The 18,386-nt window shown below is 40.4% G+C and overlaps 3 protein-coding genes across 3 annotated transcripts; 2 read left to right on the top strand and 1 right to left on the bottom strand.

Annotated features, from left to right (window-relative positions):
• Positions 1 to 304: 304 nt before the first annotated feature.
• LOC101471627 (pescadillo) lies at positions 305 to 2,488 on the top strand. The gene has a single exon (XM_024799674.2). The coding sequence runs from the start codon at positions 436 to 438 to the stop codon at positions 2,182 to 2,184; it is 1,749 nt and encodes a 582-aa protein (XP_024655442.2). The 5' UTR covers positions 305 to 435; the 3' UTR covers positions 2,185 to 2,488.
• Positions 2,489 to 3,794: 1,306 nt separating this feature from the next.
• On the bottom strand, positions 3,795 to 5,577 carry LOC101471330 (chemokine XC receptor 1). Its single transcript, XM_004542923.5, has 2 exons — positions 5,479 to 5,577; positions 3,795 to 5,326 (listed from the first exon to the last, which is right to left on the bottom strand). The coding sequence occupies exon 2, from the start codon at positions 5,314 to 5,316 to the stop codon at positions 4,306 to 4,308; it is 1,011 nt and encodes a 336-aa protein (XP_004542980.1). The 5' UTR covers positions 5,317 to 5,326; positions 5,479 to 5,577; the 3' UTR covers positions 3,795 to 4,305.
• A 10,890-nt stretch (positions 5,578 to 16,467) lies between these two features.
• LOC106676183 (uncharacterized) lies at positions 16,468 to 18,197 on the top strand. Its single transcript, XM_014412246.4, has 3 exons — positions 16,468 to 16,916; positions 17,061 to 17,343; positions 17,471 to 18,197. Exons 1-3 carry the CDS (start codon positions 16,819 to 16,821, stop codon positions 18,140 to 18,142), a joined length of 1,053 nt encoding a protein of 350 aa, XP_014267732.2. The 5' UTR covers positions 16,468 to 16,818; the 3' UTR covers positions 18,143 to 18,197.
• The last annotated feature ends 189 nt before the right edge of the window (positions 18,198 to 18,386 follow it).

The raw sequence follows: 18,386 nt of genomic DNA on the forward strand, positions 1-18,386 counted from the left end.
AGCAGACAGAAGCACCTCTGATTGGTTCAGCATTTTCACCTCTTATCAGCACAAATCTCAGCCTCTTCTGCTGTTTTCATTAGAATTTTAAGCTTTTCCAGAAATTCTGCTCATTCAACTCTTTTCAGCAAAATTTTCAGTTTTTTCTGCTTTTTTCAGAAAAAAACTATTTTCAGCAGAAATTCTGCTGATTGAACTCTTTTCAGCAAAAATTCTGCTAATTGAACTCTTTTCAGCAGAATTTTCACCTCAGTAGGGGTCCTACTGCGTGTGGCTTGACATGCGCGAAAGAGAGGCCCTCTTTCGCGCATGTCAAGCCACACGTGCATCTCCTGCGTGTTGTGTCGGTCGTTGTTGTGTACCCTTGCGAATTGTGTAATTTGTACACAACTACATTTGGATAAAACTCCGTGGAGGGTTAGAAACTGTCTCTAAATGGGAGGTCTTCAAAAGAAAAAGTTTGAGAGGGGCTCTGCCACCAACTACATCACAAGAAACAGAGCTCGAAAGAAGTTGCAGCTCAGCCTCCCAGATTTCAGGCGACTTTGCATTCTCAAAGGCATATACCCTCATGAGCCAAAACACAAGAAGAAGGTGAACAAGGGATCTACAGCCCCAAGGACCTTCTACCTGCTCAAAGACATCCGCTTTCTGCTCCATGAGCCAATTGTTGGAAAGTTCGGAGAGTACAAGCTTAAGAAGGCTTATGGAAAAACAGAGTGGTCTGCAGTGGAAAGACTGAGAGAGAACAAGCCGACCTATAAATTGGATCACATCATCAAAGAAAGGTATCCAACCTTCATTGATGCCCTCCGTGATATCGACGATGCCCTCTGCATGTGCTTCCTCTTCTCTACTTTTGCTCGAACAGGAAAATGTCATGTGCAGACAATCCAGCTGTGCAGGCGCCTTACTGTGGAGTGGATGAACTATGTGATCGCATCACGTTCTCTCCGAAAGGTTTTCCTCTCCATCAAGGGAATATATTATCAGGCTGAGGTGATGGGACAGCTCATTACATGGGTGGTGCCATATCAGTTCTCCCATGATCACCCCGTTGATGTTGATTACAGAGTAATGGCAACATTCACAGAGTTGTACACCACTCTGCTGGGCTTTGTCAGTTTCAGGCTCTACAGTTCCCTCAACTTGGTCTACCCACCAAAGCTGGACAGTAATGGAGAGTCAGAGCCTAAGGAAGAGAGTGAGGATGACTATGCCATGAATTCAGAAAGTTACTTAGAGAAACTGTCAGCTCTGAGTGCCAGTCTGGCACGCGTGGTTTCTTCTGCAGATGAGGAGGAGGCTCAACTGGACCAGTTTCCCAGTGAAGGGGAGGACATGGAGAAGATGGAGGCTAGGGAAAAGGAACTGAAACAGCAAGAAGCTCAGAAGAAGCTTTTTGAGGGACTCAAGTTTTACCTCAACAGAGAAGTTCCCAGAGAGTCTCTGGCATTCGTCATCAGGTGTTTTGGAGGTCAGGTATCCTGGGACAAGTCTGTGTGCATTGGTAGCACATACGATGTGACAGATGAGACCATCACCCATCAAATTATTGACAGGCCCAGTGTTGGCAAACAGTATATCAACAGATACTACATCCAACCCCAGTGGCTATACGACTGTGTCAATGCCAAAATTCTCTTGCCTGTGGAGGATTATTTCCTTGGGGTGACTCTACCCCCTCACCTGTCTCCGTTTGTGGAAGAGAAGGAAGGTGACTATGTGCCTCCAGAGAAACTGAAGATGATGGCCTTACAGCGAGGAGAAAAACCAGGCAATGAACAAGAGGAGGATGAGGAAGAAGAGGAGGAGGAGGGAGAACAGGAAGAGGAAGAAGAACAAGAAGAGGATGACAATGGTGATGAAGAGGATGATGAAGAGGAAGTAGCAGAAGAGAAAAACCTTAAGAAAATGGAAGAACAAAGATCCCAGGGCAAGTCTCTACATGTCAAAGTGACACCTGGAAAGCTGAAGGTAGAAAATAAGGCACGCTTGGAGCAGGAGGAGAAAGCAGAGGAGAAGCGTCTGGCCATTATGATGATGAAGAAAAAGGAAAAGTACCTCTATGACAAAATCATGTTTGGAAAGAAAAGAAAAGTCCGTGAGGCTAACAAGCTTGCTGCCAAGAGGAAGGCTCACGATGATTCAGAAAAAGCAAAAAAGAAAAAGGCCCGAAAATAACTGGTGCCTTCTTCAGACTGACTTTCTTTTTAACTTTGAGACTCAGTGCATTGCAGGTTTACATACCATAAAACCTGAAAGTGCAGTAGAGCTCTGCGTGCTACATGCACTCTAATGACCTCTGCAGAACTTCAAACAGCGCAGGTTGTCACAAATGCTAGTTGTGTGATTATTATTGTAAAAGTAACTGTTTGATCTGTGCTCCACTTTTCTGTATTGTACAATACAACTTCCTGTTTATTTTAAAATCTGTAACCGAAACATTTTACAGTTAAACGGACTGAATTAAACCTGTTACTTGTGATATTGCAAAAGAAAAAAAAGAATTTTCACCTCTTTTCAGCAGAAATTCTGCTGATTCATCTCTTTTCTGCAAAGTTTTCAGCCTTTTCACCTCTTATCACCACAATTCTCAGCAGCTTCTGCTCATTTCAGCAGAATTGTCAGTCTCTCCACCTTTTCTTTGTGAGCAAGAGTTTGGTGCAGTGACATGAGTAGCTGCCTTGAGACCACAAGGTCCAGGTTCAAATCCTGCTCAGGGCAACATTTTTTTTTCTTTTTCAGCAGACATCTTCAGCGTTAAGGCATCCACACAGCATTTTCACAGGAAATGCAAATTTTTTCTAGTTCTGTTTGGGTTTCCTTGTGCTTATGACTTTTTTTTATTCCCACTAGTTCCCTATTCTATTATTTTATGTCTCTAGTTTAGTCTGTTTTGTCTGTTAGTTCTCCTCCTGCCCCTTTAGACATCTGTCTGTGTTTTATTCTTTTGTGTCTCCTTGAAGTCTTTCATGTCTCCATGTATGTTTAAGTTTTGTCAATGTCAAGTTTGGGTATCTTGTCTCTCTGTGTTTATGCTTCCTGTTTTATTTTATTTTAGTGAGCCTGTGTCCTTTGCGCGCTGTCCTTTGTCAGAGTATCTGTTGTAGTTCCTTTTTCCGTTGTCCTTTGTGTTTCTCAGTACTAGTGTGTTTCGTCATGCCACCTCATTGTGTTTTTTCGTAGATGTTTAGTTTTCTGTTTTCCCCATTGAGCTTTTGTTTCACCCATTTGGATGTTTGCTGCTTTCGTTCCTTTTTTGCCATCAATCAAATACACAGTTCGCTTTGTTAACCTCTTTCTGCTCATGTCTGCATTTGGGTTCAACTCACCTTCAAATCTAAACACCCTGGAGATTATGACAGAGAAGCTATTAGTTTGCTTAAGAATATTACAACATTTCCAGCACAGCAAACATTGCCTCACTTTTTGTGTCAGGTCTATATTGGCCAGAGGTAGATGAAACTAACCCTGCTCAAAAGCATCCAGAATGATCATAACATTTATCCAGCATGTCAGCATACGTGTCCTGTCATCAGTGACAGTTAAAAAATATGAAGTCAACTATATGGAAGAAAAATTAGGAGGCTAAATGGAATTTTAATAAAGTGGAGCAATTTAAATGTTGTGTTTGAGAACAATGTGATGACATCAGAGATCTATAAATGATAAAGTGAGTCTAGGGTCACTGTGAGTCAGTGAAACAAAGAGTTAGCATACCTGTAGAATACCTGCAAACCTGTATGAATTGTCAGTTAAGCATAATTTATTCCATATGTCCAAGCTTTAACATTTTGTAATTTTTTTCTATTATGATTTATATTCCTGTAATATTAATGTCCATATTCCAAAACGTTTCTCATTTTTTATTACACGACTCATTACATTATTATCCATTTCAAAGAAAGATTAAAGGCCCAAGTGACTTCCCTTCTGCTTCACGGTTTCCCTTAGTGAATATGTTAATATACTTATACTACACACTACTCTGACTCTATCGGTGACCACAGAAAACTGCTGTCAATGCATTTTTTTCCCCCAATTCATCTGACATTACATACCACAAAAACAAAGAAGTGAAAAAAGCTTCACTGTATTTCAGAAACATTTTCATTTCTACAAAAAATACTAATAAAACGACACCAGCGAAATGCACAATTTTACAAACATCTTTGACCTTGCACATTAAAAAGCCTAAAACAAAATCTGTGTATATGATATCAAGACTATATGCAAAACATGTCAAATTATATACAACCTTTGTTTTGTAAAAGTATTTGAAGACTGAATCAGTGTTTACTTTCAAGAGGGACTTTTAAATGGATCATTGCGTCGTTCTGTGTTAACAGAAGAGTTGTCTACTGTGAAAGCTACATTCTGAATACCAGAGGTTTTCTGGCCAATATTTTCCTCCTTGTTCTTACTGCACAAATTTTTACATTTCAAAAGATTAAACAGATTATTTCGCAACTTCTGTGAGAGCATGTATAGCAGAGGGTTCATACAGCAGTGAGAATAGGCAAGCATTTCACAAATACGGTAGGCAACTGCTAACCGTTCCTCTGCCTTACAACCTATGGGTTTATAAAGAGAGTTAATTAAAAGCATAATATGGTATGGCCCCCAGCAAATGAAGAAGACTGCAACAATACACAACAGCACAGCTACAGTCTTGTGCTTCTTTCTACTTAAACCTTGTAAAACTGTCTTGAGGATGGCAGAATAGCAAAAAATAATGATGGCAAATGGGAGGAAGAATAGCAGTGACACTTGGAGATAACGTCCAAGCTTGTCATCAGATCCATCATCACAATAGTTCTGATTATCCCAGTTTATGGCTTTTACTTTAGTTGCATCACTCAGGGATGCCGAGATGCTGATGATCCAGGCAGCTATACAGGCGCCGATTGCATACCTCCTTCTTCTAGCACGGTTGCTTTTCCAGTTTGGCAGCACCACCCTAATGAAACGGGCAACTGTCATGGCGGTCAGTAGAATGACACTGCTGTACAAACCAACAAAGAATACGGCAGTCATTAATTTGCAGACAAAGTCCCCAAAGACCCATTGTTGTAGGTGATCAACGGCCCAGAACGGAAGTGTGATGGTGAAGATCAAATCAGAGCAGGCCAGGTTCAGGATGAAAATATTTGTGATACTTTTCAGGTCCTCGTAGATGAAAAGAACACATAAGAGGAGGCTGTTGCCTATGATACTGAGGATGAAGATCAAGATGAAGAAAGGGCCAGTAATACTGGGAAAGTCACTGTCACAAAGAAAATGGACTTGATCGCTTGTCATGTTGTTTGCCATTGTCGATTTTCTACAAAATATAAACACAAAATAAGATTTTTTCAACACATTTAAATACTATAACTTAGCTGTTTTCTCTATACTGACAGAAACTGTGGATTTTAGTTTTAATTTAATATGTAAAACAGAGACTAATAAAGGGGATTAAACACAGAAACCTACCTCTTGTATCTGCCAGCAAGTGTTCTGTTGAACTGTACTGTTCAGGAAAAGCTGCAATGATCTTAAGCAAACCAACAGTTCCTCTTTCTGTTTCACACTAAGTTCAAGATAACGCCCAAACCAAAATAAAAAACAAACAAACATTTTGTCCACATTTAAAATGAAACTTAAACAAAATTACACCTATGTTTCAATATCACTCACAACTAATTGTCTACAGTTTTGCTGCACTGATCAAAAGATAAAGATAAAGTTTTATTTATCTGATTTTTTATTTTTATTTGGTAAAGCCTTAAAATGCTGATGATATAAAGTTTGAAAATAAGCTACTTTTTTGGGAAGAAAATATATCCTGCTGAAAATAATGGAAACAATAAAAAAAACTTTGTAAAACTAATTGATATAATAACATAAACCCCTAAAACCCCTAGTTTGTTTTTCATACATGCTAATCTGATGGCTGAGTCTGCACCTGCTGAACTTGCCTGCTTTGTTGAACCGAACATGGAAGATGTTAACACACTGGATCAATCGTTGAGCCTTTTCTATTATCATGCTAAGTGAGTTATTTGAGGCTTCTTCACACTACACTCTAACTGATCTGCACCAGGAATTTGGTCCAACATGATTACAAAATCGACCTCTTAAGTCGACAGGTCTATTTGCTAGTTGCTCGCTTGTTGAAAAAGAAAGTATGCTGTTAAGAAAATATTAAAAGGTATCTCTTTCAAAATAAATAAACTTCAACAAGATACAAAAGTTAGTTTAATTTTTTTTAATGAAATTCATTGAGAAAAATAATCATAATATCAAATGTATATAAACAAACAACTTTTATAGTGATTTTTTTTTTTTAAAGGAGGAGGAAGCCTAAGGTTACATCATTTGCCATTTTACAATGCTGTGTTCGCAGCCATTCCCCAACTCTCTGTGAATGGTACTCATGGCCAATGATCAGTGGTCTTTGATCAATGGTCATGAGAATTTGCATATTTATGATGAAGGAACTGACCTCCCAGCCCATTGTTCTTTCAGTTGGCTGGTTTCAGTCATTATGCAAATGTACTGTTTATAAGATTGGGGAAACCTGCAGTCGGCTGAGACTGAAGAAGTCCCTTGGATGAGTGACAAAACATTTCTCCCACTGAAAACGCTACGTCCAGATGAACAGATTCAACTTTTGGAGACATGTAATCATAGTGACCAATCTACAGTATCACTACTACAATACAGTATAATCAACTGATCATTTTGGAGTAGTGGAAGTTTAAAATAGAAGATTCTGATTAGAAAGTATATAAACACAGTTAAAAACATTAAGAAAAGGTATTGAAACACAATGTCAAACTGAAATTGTCACTTCTGTTTCTCTTTATATCAGGGGTCTCGAACTGCAGGCCTCGAGGGCCGGTGTCCTGCAGGCTTTAGATGTGTCCTTGATCCAACACAGCTGATTTAAAGGCTAAATGAGCTCCTCAACATGTCTTGAAGTTCTCCAGAGGCCTGGTAATGAACTAATCATTTGATTCAGGTGTGTTGACCCAGGGTGAGATCTAAAATCTGCAGGACACTGGCCCTCGATTAAGCATGTTGCCATGGTGATTTAGCCAGGTAAAAACAAAGTCACTTTTGTAACAGAAAACTTAATCTTGCTGTGTGGTACACCCCTTTGGCATCAACAAAGTCAGACTCTATCATTAATAGGTGCTGCCAACTTTTTTTGTTGTTTTTTTGCTTGTACTATATTAAGTTCAGCTAATTTATCTAATCAAATTCTCCAGCATCTACCCGTCTCATCCTAATGCATGCATGCTACAGTAAATTCAAATTTCTTCCTCATTTTGGAGAGGGATTAATGCCATTGGACTGTCAGTTTTAGTTTCATCTCTGCACAGTGATAATGTATTGCACGGCATGGGAAGATACCTCCTAAACCTTTGTACTCCTATTAAATGCACCAAAGGGATAAAGCAGCAGTAGATGTGAATGATGGAATGAATGATCAACCAAGCATAGTGCAATGCATATATCAGTTCATGTGTGTACTCATAAAAATCCAATAGTAGCAAGGACTGTATAAACATGTGGATGCTAGAAGGAGCCAAGCATAGAAAAGTACTGACAGTTATGCCTAAAATCAATTTTGAAGGCTGTTGTTGGCTGTTTATCCTGCCCTGCTTCGCCATTATCCACATGTGAACATAACAGAATGAAGTGATAAGGACAGGAATGAGAAAGAAAAGAAAAATCTGTGTGTAGATTTCAGTGAGTTTCATGGTTAGTGACTCCACAAAATTTACACACACTTTCATGTCAGCGATTTCGATGACTCGACCACTCACAGCCAGTTTAATGCTTGCAGCAGCACACACCAGCCACATCACAATGCTACCTATGAGAACACCATATTTTGTTAAGGCCTGTGCAGACAAGCACCAAGGCTGAACCACAGTAACATAAGAATGCAAAGACATGGCAGTGAGGATCACCACGGCGGTGAATAGTCCCAGAAAATAAATCCCTACACCTACTCCGCAGGCCCACTCTCCAAAGACCCACGTATGGAGTGCATTACAGGCTGCAAAAGGCAATGTCACAGTGAGGCAGAGGTTAGAAACTGTGAGCTGAAGAAGTAAAATATCCGATGTGATCTTCCAAGCTTGTTCCGTCCAGAGGACCCACAGCAGGAAGCTGTTTGTAGGCAGGCTGATGCAGAAGACGAGACTGTTGACAGCAGCAGGATAGTAAAGTTCTGATATCTTAATGTCATACTCGGTCTCGCTGCTGTGAGTCTCATTAAAGTGTATGTAATCATAACTGTCACTGTCCAAGGCCATGATTTACTTGTTTAGGTCTTGTGAGGAAAGTACTGTTGAGGAAATGAAAAAAAAAATCTTATACTGTGAAGATGATTTTTTTTATTTATATATATATATATATATATATATATATATATATATATATATATATATATATATATATATAATTAATGCATTTTGGTACAAATATGTTAGTCAAGATAAAAACTAAAGCAGTTTAGAACCAATGATTATAAAGTTAAACAGCATAATATTCATGCCTTCAACAGCATTCAGGAAAAATTAAATGTAGAAACAAGAATATGGAATAAAAACAGAAGATACTGAATTTTGTCTCAAAATAAACCATTTTAAATAAAATGTGTTTAATCAGAATGATATGACATCTGTCACGGGTTGCCAGGGCAAGCAGTGTGCGAATTATTTAGGATCCAAGATGCGGCAGCTGTGGTGCAAGTGAGTTTATTAATCAAATGTAGATACAAACAGAGATGGCGAGGGTGAGCATGAAACTAAGAAAACCTAAACTGGGAAAAACTAACCAGATGCAGGGAGGCACGGGGAAATACACAGAATGACGGACGGAGAGACGCAGACAAACCAGCAACAAGGACGAGGGAACACACTAAATACACACACCAGCAATCAGGGGATGGGAAACAGGAGGGAACCACACCTGGGAGACATCACAGCTGACGAGGCAGGGGAAACATACACAGAACGCACTGACGTCAGACAGACACCTTCAAAGTAAAACAGGAACACATACATGTAATGACACAACACACACAAACTTAACACAGACTGGGGAACACAGAACGCAGGAACATGAAACGTGAAGAAGGAGAGTACAAAAACCCAGAATAAACAAAACCACAGAATAATAAAAACATAAACACGGAGTCACAGACTCCGGACCATGACAACATCAGAGATGAATGGCAAATAAAGCAAGTCCACGGGGGTTATTGTGAACCAGTGAAGAAAATGGTCACAACATATAATGTTGCTTGCATAACAGCACTGAAGTTTTATTTAATATTCCCTGGTTAATTCATATCGCAGTAATATCAAATTCCACCCCATATTCCTACATTTCCTTACATTTCCTATATTTCTGTCACAACTTTTATTTTTGTTAATAATAAATAAATAATTGTTAAGATAAATAATAAATATTAATATTTTATTATTACATGAATCATTTCTCATGAGTGTTATCACCTAATTCAAAAGAGAAAGACAGCCAAGAAGAGCCTACCTTGTGCATGCACTCTGTGTTTCCCTCACTGATTGTGTTAATACACTTACACTTCGTACTAATATGACCACAGAAATTTTCTTTCATTGCATTTTTTCCGTCTAGCCTATCATGACATGTGCAAAGAGAAGAGAGAAGTGAAAACAGCTTCACTGGATTTCAGCAACATTTTCTTTTCATTTTCTTTTTTACAAAAACAGCATTGCTTGTAAAAGTGCAGTAAAAAAGTGCAGATTCTTAAACGCATACATTTTACTTTTACTTGGCGCATTAAAATGAAAAAATGCATGTCATTTCAATTGAATTTCAGGAGAACATACCCGTCGAGTCTACGGTAGCGCAAAGTCTATACGGTGACCGTAGACACTGTAAAACTTGGCCCGATAGGAGCTCAGAATCCTGTTATGGCTAGTCATTGCACATCATTATAACACAGAAGAAAAGAAAGGGGATGGACAGTACGGTAGTGCAATTCATCCAGATCGGTGATTGGTCAAAAGTCTAGGGTGGCAAAAGGGGAAAGAAGAGCCTTGTGATTGGTGAATATAGTGCAATGAAGGAAACTTCTGTTTTTCATTCAGTCTGTTGTTTTTTTTTCTTTATCAGGTGATGTTTCCAGCTCCTTTATCGCAACTGATGCCTGGACTGCTGTTTGTGGTCTTCAGTATGATCACAATGTGTTATTTATTTATTTTGAGTGGTTTACAATGACAGCACAGTATTATCAGTGTACAAACAATAAAAGCATCTAGTTTTTACTCCAACATCGATGAGGATTTTCCTTTGGCTCTTTTGAACCAAAACAGGTTGGAAAATCCCCTGAAATTAACAGCAATTGAGAATGAATTGCTTTCATTTCTTCTGTGTTATTATGATGTGCAAAGACTGGCCATAGGAGGAGTGCCCCGATGAGACAATGTAATTGTTTTACTTTTATACTGGTAAATTGAGAAGGATTATTCATACCATTGTACTGTCATTTGTACTTGTCTGTACAAGCAAGAAAATTAAAGGCATACCCTGAACTTCTGACCCCCACACGGAGAGACATTGTTGCACTTTGCTGCCATGTTAAGGTCCACTTCTCAAAGAGAAACGAGTCGTAAAATCAGTACAAAGTTGCTACGAGAGATTATCTTTGTATTGTGACGTAAGTATTTGAAGAGGGGTCACTGAATAGATGATTATGAAAATGGTGTGATCATATCTTTCACAGTCACTAGACCTCAACCTATCTGGGGGAAATTTGACTGTCATAACAGACAGATAATAGCTCTGTTAGTGTTTCCGAATCAATTCCAGGAAACACTGAAGCTGTTGCAGAGGCTTGTGTTGTACAAAAACTTGTGTTTGCCACCTGCTTGTACACATTGCTTCTGTGGTTCTGGTCTGTTATGTGTTTCTACATAGTTGTGTCTTCTGAACCTGTTGGCAGAGAAGGCTATTTGTGTGCAACTAAATAAAAAACATATAAAACATATTTCTCTTTCTATAGATTGTATTTATTTATACTTGTATGTTTGTATGTAAGTGGATGAAACAGGAATACAGGAAAACATCACTGCAGGATAGTCAATCAGTGAACTTGATTATAAATGCAATGCAAGGGGCTTTACATAATTAACTGTGTACAAAAAGTCAAAAGTGCCTGTCAGGTATGCTGGAATCATACACGTTACCATCAACAATATCACTGTGAATGTTACACACTTAAAGAAAGTTTATGAGCAACATGTACTGACAATAGCCATACATGGGTAAATGGGTAGTAAATGGCAGTGCAGTAAATCTGCCTAGTATGATTAATATCATACTAGGCAGATTCGTATGATATCATGATCGTGGCTCAAGAGTTGGGAGTTTTCCTTGTAATCGGAAGGCTCGGACAGTCTCGGTCGTTGTGTCCTTGGGCAAGACACTTCACCTACCGCCTACTGGTGTTGGCCAGAAGGGCCGATGGCGCGATATGGTACCCTCGCTTCTGTCAGTCTGCCCCAGGGCAGCTGTGGCTACAACTGTAGCTTGCCTCCACCAGTGTGTGAATGTGTGTGTGAATGGGTGGATGACTGGGTGTGTAAAGTGCTTTGGGGTTCCTAGGGGGGACTAGTAAAAGCGCTATACAAATACAGGCCATTTACCATTAAATACACGATACACTTACTACTTCATATATCTCACATCATTTGTAACGAGCCACCGAAAGCACCACGTGAAGGCGCGTGGATACCTTCTGTGCGTGAGTGAATGCAACGACTCGGCTGAGCAGCTCCTGTGGAGGTTTGGTGAAGACCATACTTCTCACCCGGTCTGCTGACGAAGTGCAGGGGCATCTGGATTTATAACACGAACTGCTAGTGTCATCATCATCAGCTGTAGCCACTGAAAAGACTAGAAATGGGCGTAATACATTAGATGTACCCTGAAGTAAAAGAGTTAAATGGGCTATTCAGCCTCGTGTAATTTCAGGTAAATCCAGGAGCGTCTTAGAGTCTATCACTTACTGTAAACATAAAAGAAATTCCAGTTTCCATAAAAAATAGCAGACTTGCCGGTGTTCTGAGAAACCATCCTACTCTGACAAAACGTCCTACCCGTATTATAATTTGACGGTGACTTGCGACTAAACCTAACCCTGCCCCTAACCATAACCATAACCTTAAGAAGTATTCCGGATGGGTGAGAGAAAAAGACGTTAATTCGGCGTTGGTGTTGTGTGCATGCGCCGCGTCTGCGCAGAACCATTGGGTAGGATGTTTTTTCCCAGAACACCGGCTTCTTCGCTGTCCCACCGTGTGTTGTCGTTTTGGTGACGCAACTTCCGTCGACATACAATTGGTAGTCTACAGTTGGATTCGGCGCTCCTATTGGCCCCGAGTCTACAGTGTCTACGGTCACTGAAGACTCCGGGCCAATGAAAAGACGTAACCGTCTACGGCACAGGTGTCGAACTCCAGGCCTCGAGGGCCGGTATCCTGCAGGTTTTAGATGTGTCCTTGATCCAACACAGCTGATTTAAATGAGTAAATGGCCTCCTCAACATGTCTTGAAGTTCTCCAGAGGCCTGGTAATGAACTAATCATTTGATTCAGGGGTGTTGACCCGGGGTGATATCTAAAACCTGCAAGACATCGGCCCTCGAGGCCTGGGGTTCGACACCCCTGGTCTACAGTCACCGTAGACTTTGCACTACCGTAGACTACCGTAGTGCGTCATTCGCACAAGCAATTTTTTGTATGTAAATGCTTTCTATCTACCATTCACCTTCCAATGGACGCACTGGAGATCAACTTGGGGAACGAAACCACCAACCTTTCAGTTAGTAGGTGACCTACTCTATCTCTTGAGCTGCAGCCACCCAGGCGCTTGCAGCACCTAATATTCCCAGGTGAGGTTTAACCTGAGATTCTGTCATTTGGGGCAAAATAAAATAAAGTTATATTTAAAAATCGATTCAGGATTTTAATGAATCGATATCGTGTTATTCAAGCTAGGATCGATTTTCATCAGAAAATCGATAATCAAAACCCACCCCTACTTCTAAGGCTCCTCAAAACTTGAAATTTCCCCCTCTGAGTTTTTACCTTCTTGTTCTAATGTCTGGCCCTCCTCCACCTCATTTCCTGACAGCTCTAAGAACAACTCCACTTCCACAGTTATGAGTAAAATCCTTTCTGTCTCCCGGTCCTTTGTCATTTGTGGATGAAACGATCTAACACTGATATGAGTGTATAGGTGTGCAGAAGCAAGGTTGACAAAAACAAAAGTTAAAATGAGAAGTCTATTTGTCTATTGTTAATATTGTGCCAAACTGAGGAATCTTAACAGTAAAGAACCCATGCTGAGGTTGAGCATGTTATCTTACCCCAAGCAGAAAAAGGGAGAACTTCACTGAACGCTTCTGCTGTATTACACTGTGCTTCAGAGGGTCAATAACTACATGCCTGAACTCACTCATGGTACAAGATTATTTCCATCAAACAATAACTGTCAATGAATTTATACTGCAGCATCAACAAGAACAGTTAAGAGTCACAAAACAATAAACATCTTAAACAGCAACACATATTCCCAAGGCATGATGGGAGCTAACTAGCCACTCCCAACATGCCACAATATGATATTTTAGTAATTACATCTGCTTCTGTCTAATTGCTTCAATATGTAACAAAATTTCCTTTAACGGAAATCCACATAGATTTTGAAAATGTATGACATTATTACATCACAACATTCTGTGATTAAACAACACCTGATACAATATACTCTACTACAGATGATAAAAACAACAAATACATAACAATTTTGTTTTAAAAAAAATGCAATATGTTTGTTTTAAACGCAATGCTTCCATTATTCTAAAAAGATAAATAAATAAGTATCATAACTTGTTTTTCCTCTGGGTCACAGGAGGACACCATGTTTCCACAGTAAGCCTATGAGCCATCAAATACCACCTAAAGTCCCTGTGCTGCATGATAAAACAAGTAAACAGTTAGTGAGAGGAAAACGACAAAATCTAGTTGCAACAAGTTAAGACTACATTAGGTCAGACGGATACAGGGAGGAGATGGCCTATACAGGACTAAACGGCATCTCTGAAACTTTAATGTCTCCCAACCTGCTAACGGAAACAAGAAAATCGCTTCAGTTTCCTCGCTCAAGATCAAAGTGAAACTAAAGGTAAAACGTTGCGCTTGCAGTTGATTTTAAACGAAACCTCAGACCACAACCACTTCGGATGTTATCAGTTTGTTCTTTTTATTGTTTCAGCTGCAGTCTCAGCGCTGTTAAAACTTTTGAGTGTAAAGATTAAATATATTTTAAAAAAACATTAAAATATAGTCAACATATAAATTAGATATGGGGTCACCAAGCATAGTGTAGGTGTCCTAAATTGCATCTAAGAATCTGTATCACTGATGATCATCAGGGAAACACAAAGGGTGCGTTTCAAAAGTATCTTCTATTCCTAACCTTTTTTTTTTCGTTCCCTTCCTTCTCATGGTTCCTACACCTCAATGAAAACTAGGAGAACTGATAAGCCCTCAGGAAAAGAGAAGAACGGTTTGCTGAGAATATGAATGACCTTACAGTCTGACACCGGATTATGAAGGAGGGGCATAGAGGGCCAGATTTACTAATGATATATATGTCAAAGCCTTTACTTGACCAGGCTCAGGGAGGCACAGCCATGTCCCGTGACTGGTTGGGGGTAAGGGGAGGGAGTGTGGAAGAGGCCTGGGAGGAGATCACTCCCAGATCCCAGGCCCCCAGAGGTTCAGTTTCGGGGCCTTTATTGTTCTTACTGTATTTACTTCCTCTTCAACACTTATTGAGCACTTTAAGGACATTTCGTATCACTGCTATGCAGATGATATTCGGTTATATATCTCCTTTAAGCCCCATGATGTTTCCAAGCTACAGATTTTGCACAAGTGCATAGACTCCATTAGATGTTGGATGGCTGGAAACTTTCTTCAACTAAATGAGGAGAAGACTGAAGTTCTTGTTTGTGCTCCTAAAAATTTGTACCTAGTGTTATGGAAAACTTGGGTCCACTTGCTACATTTGCAAAACCGTCTATCAGGAGCCTTGGTGTTAGTATTGACTCAGCTCTGACTTTGGATGCTCATGTAAAATCTTTGGTTCGCTCCTGTTTTTATCACTTGAGAAACCTTGCTAAGCTGAGTCCATTGTATCGCGCTCCGAATTAGAAATTGTCCTTCATGCATTTGTTTCATCTCGTCTGGACTATTGTAATTCTTTGTTTACTTGTTTATATAAAGCCTCTTTGGAGCGTCTACAAGTTGTTCAGAGCGCTGCTGCAAAGCTTCTGACCAAGTCCTCCAAGTTTTCCCATGTCACACCCCTGCTGATTGAGCTGCACTGGCTCCCCGTTAAATTCAGAATCCAGTTTAAGGTTTTGACCTTGACTTTCAGGGCTCTGCATGGACAAGCACCAACATATATAAGTGAACTTTTACATCCATACATTCCCAGCAGGTCCCTGAGGTCATGTGACCAGGGCTTGCTTGCTGTCCAACACACGAGGCTGAAAACAAAAGGCGACAAAGCTTTTGGAATTGTGGCCCCCAGATTGTCGAACTCTCTCCCTTTGAGCCTGAGATCTGTGGACTCAGTGGTCGCTTTTAAAAAACAGCTAAAAACCCATCTTTTTAAACTTGCTTTTGGTTGATTTTTATTTTTAGGTTTTAGCTTCTGTGAAGCACTTTGTGATTTTTATCTTGAAAGGTGCTATATAAATAAAGTTTTACTTACTTACTTACCATCTGCCACTTCATCAGGAGCATCTCCAGGCATTGTAGGGAGGTCATACAGGCACATGGAGGCAACACACAAACAGTACTTAGCCTCATTTTGACTTGTTTTAAGGACCTGACATCAAAGTCGAATCAGCCTGTAGTGTGTTTTTCCACTTTCATTTTGAGTGTGACTCCAAATCCAGACCTCCTTGGTTGTTAAATTTGATTTCCGTTGATAATTTTTGTGTGATTTTGTTGTCAGCACATTCAACTATGTAAAGAACAAAGTATTTACAGTTTTTCTCGATTGCTTAAACACTATAACCAGGCTTTTAAACTAAAATTTCAAAACCGTAACGCTATTTTTCAAAAAGCTCACCCATTTCCCTGAACTATAAACACTATTCCCTGCTTTGACACATGAGTCAAATTTGGTGAACTGTTACTGCAAAACTCTACACACAAATCCCTACATTTTTCAGTGCTTACACCATGTAGTCATTTAGAAAGCACTAGCATTCAATAATGTTAACTTAAGTCAGCATAGCTTGAGCTCAATTAGCACACAATTAACCAGGTGGAAACACTAGGAGTCAAAATTTATCACACACCAATCAGAACCTTCGATGGATAGATAAAAGGGCCAAAGTCAGCTCATTCAGGTTTGAAACAATGGATCCAAAGAGATGCAAAGGAAGAGGACGTGGTGGAGAAAGAGGACGTGGTGAAGGAGGAGGACGTGGTGGAGGAAGAGGACATGGTGAAAGAGGAGGACGTGGTGAAAGAGGAGGAGGAGGTGGAGGAAGAGGACGTGGTGAAAGAGGAGGAGGAGGTGGTCTAGGACAACAGGAAGGTGGTGGAGGAGGAGGGAGAGGTGGAGGAGGAGGAGGACGTGGTGAAGGAGGTGGAGGTGGAGAACGACGGCGACAAGGAAGGGGAAGAGCAAGGGCAAGAAGACAGTCAGTCTCGGATGAAATTCGAGCCACTTTAGTTGACCATGTCCTTGTCCATGAGGGAGGCTGGGCAACGAGTACAACCAAATTTGAGTCGCTTCACTGTTGCCTCCATCATCAGAACCTTCAGGGAGGAAAACAGGTAGGTGTACTTGCAGTAAGACTGCTTTGTACAGTAACTTTTAAGTTACTGAACTTATGTTTCTTGAGTTTCAGTATGTTTCCATTATTTTCCTGTAAAAAGAATGTGTGACAGTTACAGTAATGAGTGCTTCTATTTTTGTAGGACACAGAGACGACCACCTGGTGGAGGCAGGTTAAGGCTTTTGTCGGAGGAGCAAGAGAGGGAACTTGTAAACATGGTAATTGCAAATAATGTAATCCGCCTGCAAGAGATTCAAAGGAGAGTGATTGAGGATGATCATCTTTTTCGAGGCATAAATGCCATCAGCCTCTCCACAATTAACCGCATCCTCCGAAAGAATCAATTCCGGATGAAACAGGCATACCGAGTCCCTTTCGAACGAAACTCTGACAGAGTGAAAAACCAACGTGTGGAATATGTTCAGGTATGAGTTTTGATACTGTATAAAGTATTGTGTACCATCACAGCATGGCAGTTTATGCTGCCATTTCAGCACTCTTGAACTGTGGTTCAGGGTACCGATTGACTCTACTGTGTTATGTGTTTTGCAGAGAATCTTTGAGATTGAAGGACGGCCTGTTCCCCATGAAATAATCTTTGTGGATGAGGCAGGTTTTAACCTGACCAAAAGAAGGAAAAGGGGGAGGAACATAATTGGCCATCGGGCTATTGTAAATGTCCCTGGTCAGCGTGGAGGGAATGTCACTATGTGCGCAGCCATCAGCCAACGAGGGGTACTCCACCGCCATGCCGTACTAGGACCCTATAACACTATGCTTCTCCTTGCTTTTCTTGATGGTTTAAGACAACATATGTTCCAGCTGGACTACAGGGAACCAGCACAGCCAGAGCAGCCTCACTACGTTGTTGTGTGGGATAACGTCAGCTTCCATCGCGCTGCTCTGGTTCGTGACTGGTTTACCAATAACCCAAAGTTTTCTAATATCTTTCTGCCTGCATACTCTCCCTTTCTAAACCCGATAGAGGAGTTATTTTCGGCATGGCGGTGGAAAGTGTATGACCGAGAACCTTATGTCCGTGTTCACCTCCTTCAGGCCATGGAAGAAGCCTGCCTAGACATATCAGTAGATGCATGCCAGGGGTGGATCAGGCATGCAAGAGGATTTTACCCCCGCTGCCTGGCTAGGGCCAATATAGCCTGTGATGTGGATGAGATTCTCTGGCCTGACCCAGACCAAAGACAAGATGCTGAGGTGGAATAATGTTTTTTGGTGTGTGTTGTACTGTATAGTACATGAATAAAAATGTGCCACTGTACATACATTGGTTGCGTCTTTTGTGTTTATCATGTGAAAAGGTTTTTGAAGGGGAGAACCATAAGCAACCTAATTGTTTTGGAACTATTGTTTTGAATTAATTGTACCAGTGTGCAAAACTCTGTTGTAGTGTGTGTGTTTTGAGGGCTTGTGTTTGATGTCTGAGGGCAAAGTTTGGTTTTTCAGCAAG

Source organism: Maylandia zebra, linkage group LG18 (assembly GCF_041146795.1).
Source record: "Maylandia zebra isolate NMK-2024a linkage group LG18, Mzebra_GT3a, whole genome shotgun sequence".
Lineage (NCBI taxonomy): Eukaryota > Metazoa > Chordata > Actinopteri > Cichliformes > Cichlidae > Maylandia > Maylandia zebra.